General features: G+C 32.1%; 1 protein-coding gene across 1 annotated transcript; it reads right to left on the bottom strand.

Annotated features, from left to right (window-relative positions):
- Positions 1 to 11: 11 nt before the first annotated feature.
- LOC111039319 lies at positions 12 to 6,235 on the bottom strand (the record flags this gene model as incomplete). The annotated part of the gene is made up of 5 exons (XM_022322781.1): positions 5,897 to 6,235; positions 4,412 to 4,604; positions 2,240 to 2,461; positions 2,050 to 2,183; positions 12 to 1,990 (listed from the first exon to the last, which is right to left on the bottom strand). A coding segment is annotated over exon 5 (1,276 nt), but the record flags the coding sequence as incomplete, so codon positions are not given.
- Between the last annotated feature and the right edge of the window lie 4,343 nt (positions 6,236 to 10,578).

The following is a 10,578-nucleotide window of genomic DNA, read 5'->3' as shown; positions in this document are numbered from 1 at the left end:
TATAATAAAGCCAGCCTCCTGTATAAAGGCAATTATTGTTTTGATAGCTGTTTCTGTATTGGAGTTTAGGATGGAATAAAGGTTGATGGGAATATTAAGAGACATAAGAGTGTTGAAAAGAATTAGTCTTTTAAGTCGGAGGGCAGGGCAGTTAAATAAAATATGAGGAAGGTCACATATATATTCATTAGGGGGAAAAGTGCAAAGTGTACAAAGTGGCGAGTCATTTAGTCCAAGTTTAAATGAGTGACTAGGTAATAATGAATGTCCTATCCGTAAACGATTATACTGGACTATATGAGATCTTTGTAAATTTAAGTTATTAAACCAGGTTTTTTTTTTAATATTAGGCGTTGTATGTCTGTATCTGGAAGCGAACTCTGCAGGTAAGTTATTCCAATGGGAAGACCATAGGTTATATTGGTATTGTTTTAAAAATGGAATAAAGTCAGAATGTGGTAGATGAGTAGGGGAGGGACAAATAAGACGGGAGGAGGATTTAGCTAAATTATCAGCAATCTCGTTACCTCGAATACCAGTGTGACTGGGAACCCAAAGGAAGTGGATAGTGTAGTTAGATTGATTGAGGTCGAAAACAAGAGATTTGATACGAAGAACAAGAGGGGAGATGTGAGAGTTGAAAGGGTTGGAAACTAAGGCTTGTAGGCAGGACATAGAATCGGTGGCTATTAAATATTTATTTCGGGAGAAGTTAAGAATTAATGTTAAGGCTTCGATGATAGCATAGCACTCAGCTGAGAAGGAAGAAGACGATGGAGGGAGGTCGTTTGTGAAAGATAAATGTAATTTTGGAATGTGGAAAGCATAACCAGCCGAAAGAGGTGATACCGATCCATCCGTGTAAATAATAATAAAATCGGAAAACTGTATATTAAGATAGTTTGAAAAAGCTGCATTTACCGAGGAGTAAGACATCGATTTGAAATCATTGGAGGAAAGGTCAGAAAATTGATGACCCAATTGAACATGAGGTGAACATAGTAATGAATCATATGGGAGCTCATAAAGAGGAAGTTTAGCAGAGCTGAAGATGAAATGGTGGAAACACGAAACGGAATTAGCGATAATAGATAAGACAGGAGTGGATTTGGGGACATAGCGCCAATTGAGATATAAAGAATAGAAAATATCAAAAATTAAGTGTTTACTATGAGATAATGATTTCAAAATAAATTTACCAGCGAGCCAACGACATCTAATATTGAAGGGTGGGCAAATAGATTCGACTTCAATGGCAGGACATGGAGTGGACTTTACATAACCCATAATGGTTCTGAGGCAAGAGATTTGAAGTTTGTTAAGTTTTTTCCAATTACAAAAAGAGGCTGACCCAAAAAGGAAACAGCCATAGTCCAATTTAGAGCGTATAATTGAGAAATAAATGGATAGTAAGCATGAGGGATGAGAGCCCCTCCACGTACCAGTTATTGATCTAAGAAAATTAGACCAACGAGAAGTGAAAGTTGTGAGTGACGTAATGTGAGGTGACCAACGAAGTTTGGGATCAAGGATGATACCTAGATAAGTGATAGTTGGTACAAAAGGTATGATATTGTTGTCAAAATATATGTTAAGGTGGTTAATGTATCTGCGTCGAGTGAAAATAACAGATTTACATTTTTCAGGAGCAACTTCAAAAGACAATTTGGTTAGGATAAACTTAAGATCTTTAAGGGCAGAATTGATGTTGTCAATGGAAATATTGAGGGATTTATTGGAAGAGAAAATTACCAGATCATCAGCATAAATAAGGCATTTATGACCGAGCGATGAGAGGTGCTTGTCAACAATACTTAATAGCAAGATCTTAATAATACTAATAATACTTAAAAATACGAAAAATAATAATTTTGACTTACGTTTTGTAACTCAACAGCTGTGTCTTGAATAAAACTTGTGTTACAAAAGACAAATCCAACTAACATTCCATTTACCATCCCTGATTCCATTTACATACCCCTGATAGAATCTGTAAATGGAAATAATCATTAATATTTTAATTTTTTACCGAATAATATTGGCTTTAACTGATTTGGTTGTGCCTGGAATGTGAAGGCAAAGTGTCTGTTTTCATTAATTTGTAAAAGTTGATGGAGGTGTAAAATATTCCTTGGAGTTGGAGGGGAATATGAATTTTCTTATTTGGCGCATTCTCTCTGTGGCTATAATAGTAATTACTGTTGAAATTCATCAAAATAATTATTATATTAAACATTACTTTTTAATTGCTTGCATGTATAATGCTTTAGCTGAATAAGGTGTAGGACTATGAGCTACACACTATTCTGCAAGAGTGTTCCGTAATTCCCTCATGGGTGTGTCATCTCTCCTTACGCTATGATCATGTCACTTCTTGATGAAAAAAGCATTGTCATTCAAATTTAGCGATATCGATCCTGTTGCTGGATATCCACTCTTATATTCCTTGCATCTCATATAACTGTGAACAATACAATTAAATAAAACTTAAATTTCTTCACACAATTGTATTACCTAAGTATTCCAACTTTATTTTTATTTTTCTTTCAGTTGTTTTACTTTTAAAGTACATATATCCAAAATTGTCCTTGATTTTATGTTCCTTGAGAACATAGCTTATGTTTATTGTCTTCAATGAAGGCCGAAGGGCTTGTACTTTGTAGTAAGTTTTTGTGTGAAGTGCATCATGGTTGATGATGAAAAATTAAGCATATTTCAATTTACTTTATTAAAAAGATATTAAAATTAGAGATATTTTATTCGGTAACGTTGGTGTACATGTAGAAGGTTAGCGTTAAAAACACGGACTAAGATATATCTTAGTGCTTAGTCGGTGGTTAAAAATGTCTTTCATTTTTCGAACAACTATGAGGTTTCGGTCTTTTGTGCTTTATATCACGAATTAAAATATACTGGTTGCCGAACGAGTAATATTTTACTCAGACGTCCTATAAAAGAATGGACAGCGCATAGAGAGATACGAGAATGAAAGATATGTGCGAGAGAGAAAGGGCTATGTTAGAAATACCAAAGTCGATATAAGCAAAAATATATTAATTAGTCTTTGAAATATTTTATTTTCGTGCCATTACATAATATTATTATTGAACTATTGAAGTAGTTATATTTCTGTATACCAGTATACCTGTATTGTTTTGGGCAGTATTATACTTTAATCTAGTATGTCTGTAATCTGTGAATATTTCAAGATTAAGGGGATTCGATACCGACCATTTTTTCGACTAAAACCTCCAATCTTTTGTCCATCAGTCCGATGGACCTAATAATGCGATAAGACTTTTAAAAACTGATTTGAATTCGTTATTATGTCTTCTTAAGATCGGCCACTTCACTTTTTCAAATTTCGGCCCCTAATCTTTATAATATGGATTTATAAATTGTGAAACTTAAAAAAATGTAAGTTTTGATTACTCTGAATTAAAATTGTAAATTCAAAAAAGTGGCTAGGCCGATCTCAAGAAGACATAATATCGAATTCAAATCAGTTTTTATAAGTCTTATCGTATCATTAGGTCCATCGGAATGATGGACAAAATATTGGATGTTTTAGTCGAAAAAACGGTCTATTTAATTTGCTTGCGCGCGCGACGCTGTACACGTTGACATATTGTGTAATGTGTAGTGTATCAGCGTGCGTGAGTCATAATAGTAATAATGATGGTGCGGGAGTCACTCACAGTAATAATCAGTTCCTACACACACGTAACCATGTCTTGCACGCACGTACTATATAAATTGCCTATATTCAACTCCTTAAAATAGATCGGTATCGAATTCCCTTAATAATAAAAAATTAACCAAACATAATTTATTGATATTTATAATTGACATTTGGGTATAGATACTAAAAAATAATTAATGCCAATCATATTCATACTTATATCTTAGAATATCGTTTTTTTTATATATTTTTATCATTTAAATCGAAAGAAAAATTTAACTTTTAAAATATGTATTACAACTCATACAAATTTAATTATGATTATTAAGTAGGTTTAACTACTATCTAATAGTTTTGTCCTGGATCACTATACTTACTCAAAATGTATTGTTTTTGATCAAAATATTTTCAGTATTTTATAATTTAACAATATTAGATTATCTACTTTAATAAATGTTTAACTATCATTGTTGCTATTAAATTTATTGTGTGTGCACAACATCGATGGTATTTTGGTAATGCATATGGCAAATGATGGTCTTCATCATTTAGAATGTTCAAGTTGATTTCGTCGATTCCTTCTAAATCATCAACAACCGTATCGTTCACTATAGCAATGTATCAGTATATAGACATGTAGTCATGTAAATATCAACTACTTTTGTTAATGCTCCAACTAAAAACTATTTAATAAAACAAAAAATAAAAATAAACAATACACATTCTTACTTTGACTAGTTAATTTTTTGTTGTTCGAAAAATCTTCTAAAACTGGTTGTTTTGTCTAGTTATTTTTATCTGATTGTTTTAGAGAACTACCAGCATTATGCTTCAATGATCCATCATTGCGTCTCTTCGAAGTGTTTATGTTAGCAGCATTATCAATGTGATCAATTTTCTTTAATGTAGTTGGAAGCTGTGTCTGAATAAAATGAAATAATATAATCTTTTACTTAACATTATAAGTTTTGATGAATAATTTTCATTTTTTGATCAGTGGCGCAACTGGGATTTATTTTTGAGGGGGGAGGGGGTTATTTATTTTATTTTATTTCATATACACAAGAATACTAAGACTGGGAAAATACATAATATAGAATAATGAGATCTACAATACATCTTATGCACTGACTTTTAAAATACTGTGCGCCACTGTTTTTTATGTATTTTTGTAATACCTATATTAGGTGTGGTATTTAAAATTAATTTAACACACAAGATATTAGATGGGTCAACTGTCATAGGCATGTATGAAATTAACATTGTACTTACACTTAAATGTTTTCTTGTATTAGAGTTTGAACGTGAATCCACCTAGCAACACTTTGTACCGACACAACTTAAGCACTTCACTTCCAGTTTCTTATAAAAAAAATCATCCTCAATGACTCTTAATACTTTCAAATATTTTTGATAATTTTACCAGGGTAAAATTGGTTCTTCTGTGCAACCTGATCGACTTCAGTTGAAGAATCACAATCACTCATTGTATTACAATTTAAAACAATTGAAATAACGAAAACAAGAGTATACGGTTGATGCAATACAATTATTAACAATCTGTAGGAACGTCAAGCAGACAACAGCGAACACGATACGAATGATACGAACCCAAGTAATAAATATTGTAATAGTGTGAAACAGCGTAGGAGGCTATACATGCAATATTGTAATTGTGTATAACTGTGCGCTAATGACCAATAATTGGCAAAATTGGTTATTCGCAGTCCGTACATACAAAAATAATATTATTTTCCAATAAAATTATGAAAATAAGATAATACCGAGCGGGAGATCAAGCTTTCCGGTTATTAGGTAGCGGCTGGTTGGAGACAGCATGGTGACGTCCTGGACGTCGTCCGTGTCATCGTACAGCTCCATGTCAGACGTTGTGTGGGGGATTGCCCCGGAGGTCGGGCTGGTTCCGGGCGTTGGACGCTGGATTGGGGGGGGGGGTTGTTGGAGCCCCTTGAGGGCCCTGGTAGGATCGCCGCCGGCGATCCCGCTGTCTGGGTTCTGGAATTCGGTTTTGCCAGAAGTGCCGATTTCGGGGCCCTATAACTCGGCCCTGGTTAGGGCTAGAGTGACCGGGTTTTCGGGGGCCTATCGGTGGTCGCCCAGGGAGGTCAGGGGATCCGGGGGGGCAAATTTTCGCTCCCGAGACGCTCCGAGCAAGCCCTGGCGAGATATTTTCGAAAAACCGAAAAAACGTACTTACGATTTTCCGCCTGCTACACGTACAGCCGGGACAGCGGTGCCGAGCGCAAGGGGTCGCTGTAATCGCCGGACGTACTAACTGGACTTACTAATCACTGGACGTACTAAGAATGTACCGTTCTCGTGTTGGAGGACCTGCTGAAGTAGACGCTGGTCAGGACTCAGGAGCAGACGTCCGCGCGCAAACGACGACCGTACACAACTGAGTACGTGAGAAACTGGCCGTCGCGGCTCTTCAGTTTCCTGAAAGATGTGATGTTTAGTGAGGTTTAGATGGGTTTCGTGAGGTTTAGATAGGTTTCGTGAGGTTTAGATGGGTTTAGTGAGGTTTTGTTGGGTTTAGTGTGGTTTAATCTAACCTAACGCTGGTAACGGCGTTGGCCGGTATTATTATTTAGATCTAAACTTATTCGATAACAGCAGCGCTATCTACTGCCGCCGTATTATATTAACCCCTAATACGTACGTGAGAAACTGGCCGTCGCGGCTCTTCAGTTTCCTAGATAGATAGCGCTGTCATATACGATTTTTCAACAATGTTTATTCGGCCATGGTTCCATTGAGTTACTTTGTTAGGATAACTTATTAAGGGGTTTCATTTCTCCGTCATTGTAAAACGCTTCTATTTTTAGACTTCGTGTATCGATAAAATAGCATTTTCATTTTTTTATTTGAATTACATAAAATATTTAAAAATCAATTATTTATTTTGTGTATTCCTTTGAACTTTCAAATAAATATCTACCAGATCACTAAATCCAAAATAAATTTCCTGTACATTGAAATCTGCATTCGCTGCACTCGTGCTCACGCCCATTTCATGTGGATTATTTTTTTGCAAAGCCCCGGGGAGTGGAGACATAAGAAGGCATCGGGTCACTGTGCCTTTGCATTGCAGCACAGTGGGCCAGTCAGCTCTTGGTTTTTATGTACATTTATATTAAGGATTCTTTTATTATATACTGAATAGTACCTACCTACATTTTAGTACAGAATTTTAAAATACTTTAATTAATATTAACCATATTTTAGATTCTGGGCATAGCGATGAATGTATTGATTTTACAATAATGTATGTATTTTGATTATTTTCAATTACGAAGAACTGACAAATGAATTGGTTTCTAGAAAGAAGTGCAACCCTTGCTGTTTATGATAGGAATTATTTTTGTTTCAATAGCTAATATAGTTGATAATTACTAATAAAAGTGAATTCCACATTAAATGTTCTGTCAGCTTAAAAATAATATATATTATATAATATTATATTGTGTATATTTATTAATTGTTATAGATAGGTACCTAAAATGTAGTAGATATGGTTATACTCAGATAGATATGTTGAAAATAACCGATTTTAATTATATTGGCTATAGACTAAGAAGTAGGTTGTATTATTATAGATTATTTACTACTATATATATTTAACTATGTAAGTATTTAGATATAATAATGTGACGTACTTCTTAGCCCATAATCAATTATCGGTTTTTTTCAATTTCAACATATCTAAGTAAAACAATATACACTACATTTTCTAATTTGTTGTGTACATAATATAATATAAGTATTTGTAAATAAATTAGTTTTGTTCATATTCCCAGGTATAAAAAAACTGTGTAAGTGAGTACCGCTCTACTGTACAGTAGGTGTCGAGTAGGAAATCACTGTAATGGGTGTGTGCAATTTTAATTCAATTATCCATTTATACTTATAAATAATATCATAAACGAAAATATTAAAATTAAGAATTAAAATTGATAACCACTCTCGACGAAGTGCAAAGCTTTTAGATATCTAGGTAGTATTATAATTAGCCAAGATGGTAAATGTACTATGGAAGTAAAATCAAGGATCGTTCAAGCAAAAACAGCATTCATAAACAAAATAAAAATACTGTGCTCTAAAAACATGATCATAAGTATGAAGAAACGGCTTATAAAAGTATATGTGTGGATTGCCGTACTATACGGATGCGAAACATGGGTATTGAAAAAAGCAGAACAAAAGTTCCTCGAAAGTTTCGAGATGTGGTTCTAGAGAAGAATGTTGCGAGTTAGCAAGACGGAATGAAGAACTAACGAAAATGTTTTAAACGAAACCAGGTAGACACTTAGCACCATAAAAGAAAGAGGATAGAATATAATATGATTGGTCATGTGCTCATGTTTTAAGACACGAAAAAGAGCTTCTGTATAATATAGCAGAAGTGAAAATAAAAGGCAAAAGAGATCGAGGACGACCAAGAACATCCTACATCAAAATTCAAAAGGATGATTTCCGATGCAGGTCTAACAAACTATAAGGAACTGCAGAGACTAGCTGGCAATAGAGATGAATGGAGAAATACACATTTTATATTTTTATGACATTATTGCCATTAAAGTAATATATTTTACTATGAGTTATACAGAAGGTTGTATTATTTTTTGCCGATTACATTGTATTCAAAAATGTCATTGTGTATATTAAATATAACAAAAACCTCACTTACCTATATACTTTAAGAGTTTCAAGTACCCACGAATAAATACATATATTAATAAATTACAATAAAATAACTAAATTGATGAAATATTATTTCTCCTATAAAAAAACGCGAACAGACAAAAATCTGAAAAACTTATGTAGTTGTAAAATCATTACATTCATCGCTTCGCTCAGGATCTAAAATATAGTACTATAAGTAGTAAAAGAAGACTTCAGACTAACCATATAATGTGTACATATGTAGGTACTTACTTATGAATTTAATAATATTCATGTAGGTACCTACCTACCTATAAGTATAGTCGTATAGAGCATCTCTAAATGTAATCATAAACATAATATTCTATACACATTATACACCTATTAAATAAATATATTATTTAAAATGTTCTAAATGGTCTTATTATCATATTTATGTTTAAAATAAAAATTAATCATAATATGTCCCAATATTAGATAAGCCCAATCTAAATTCAAAAATTTAGGACTACTATAGTGATTTAAATTGGATATTCTTATCTAACAACAAGAAAATCTACTACAAAATTAATAGCATTTTAAGTATTTTGCTGTAGAAACACGTAGAAGCTTCATTGCTACTAAAGTCTAAAAGCCATACAAAGTGTTTATCATACTAATGATAAGAAATATCTATTACTGCCAAATTCTCCAAGTAGGTACTCTAATTAGCATCATAACTTATATAAATATAAATATTACATCACAATCAATCATCAGGAATATAATCAACAAATTAACTTAAAACATAATATTTCTATTATCGATTTCAGGACAGGTCCACGTTCAAGGAAATGCGGAAGCGTACGAGTTAAAGAAACTACAGGTAACTCTGATGACTGATTTTGAAGTACCTATAGACTACATGCCTTTGAGTTTTTGCCAAGTTATACAAAATCCCATACAAGATTCAACTATTCAAGGCTCAAGCAATATAATCGAATGGTAAAAGCACTAGGCCAATGCCCGGAATTTTAACCTAGCTTAAATTAGAGCTAAAGAAAATCCTTGAACAATTGATTTTCAAAATTTAAATTCAAATTCATCGCAAAAAATATTAATTATTATGAGGATTTTTGAACTGCACTCCTTACCAAAAAACATAGTTTTTCAGTTGCAATCGATGCGGTCATTCCACAAAACGTACAAATACGTTTTATCTGGGGATTGCAATTTTGTGTCGATCGAACCAGTATGACAATGATCTTAGTACACGAGTAAAATATATAATTTAAATACATATGTTTATATTAATATTTTGAAATCTTAAATGTTAAATTTGTAGTATTTAAATTTCAGTTATTTATTAATTTTGAAAAATGAACTCATTTTTATATTATTGTTTGAATTTTTTTTTACTTTAATTTTTAAATTGTAGCCAAGTATAAATGTATAATATATATACTATTATTAAAAAATAGTAAATTATTTAGATATTAAAATGTAAAATTATTCTCCCGTACGTCGACAGAAATATGTTTTTTTATAATGTAATATTGTAATGATGTCATGCTGTGCAATTCAATCACTTTCTTTGGGTATCTGTTCCAACTGCAATTAATTCAAATAAGGGAAATTCGACCAATAGTTTGGCTTTTTAATATTTTTGGGGCATTTATAGATATTTGAAATTTGTTATTCGATTTTAGAGTATGTTGAGTAAAATTATGTTCCTTTATGAAAAAGTTTGAAAAATTAATAGAACACTTTTGGTAGGTAGATAGTTCTCACATAATACCAAAAATATCAAAAACAAATATACACATTAGCAGAATACTTTTTTTTATAATAGCTTATTGTTCATATATCGATACAATTAGATATTCAAGTATAAAATAATGTTTTTTTCTTAAATGCCTTTTTTTTCCAAAAATCTTAAACTTAGAAACTTTAAGCATTTTACTATATTCCTTATAGATATATAATCATTTTTAACTATAATACTGTATGTCTATATTTTTAAAACAATTAGACATTTATTTTATTTATTGCATAATTGATACACCTACTATGAAATTGATACTCTGCAAATAAAAATATCTGAGTTATTTTATAATTGTCTATTCAAAACAATCATGTTCTATTACTCTTATCATATAAACTTATTGTGCTTTAAATAGTATAGATTGTTTATGCCAAATAAAAATAAAAAAAAAAAATTTTAAAATTGT

The sequence above is a fragment of the Myzus persicae genome, unplaced genomic scaffold (genome assembly GCF_001856785.1).
Source record: "Myzus persicae strain clone G006 unplaced genomic scaffold, MPER_G0061.0, whole genome shotgun sequence".
NCBI classification, from domain to species: Eukaryota; Metazoa; Arthropoda; class Insecta; order Hemiptera; family Aphididae; genus Myzus; species Myzus persicae.
The sequence above is the reverse complement of the archived record's forward strand: the minus strand, read 5'-3'. Positions and strand labels throughout refer to the sequence as shown.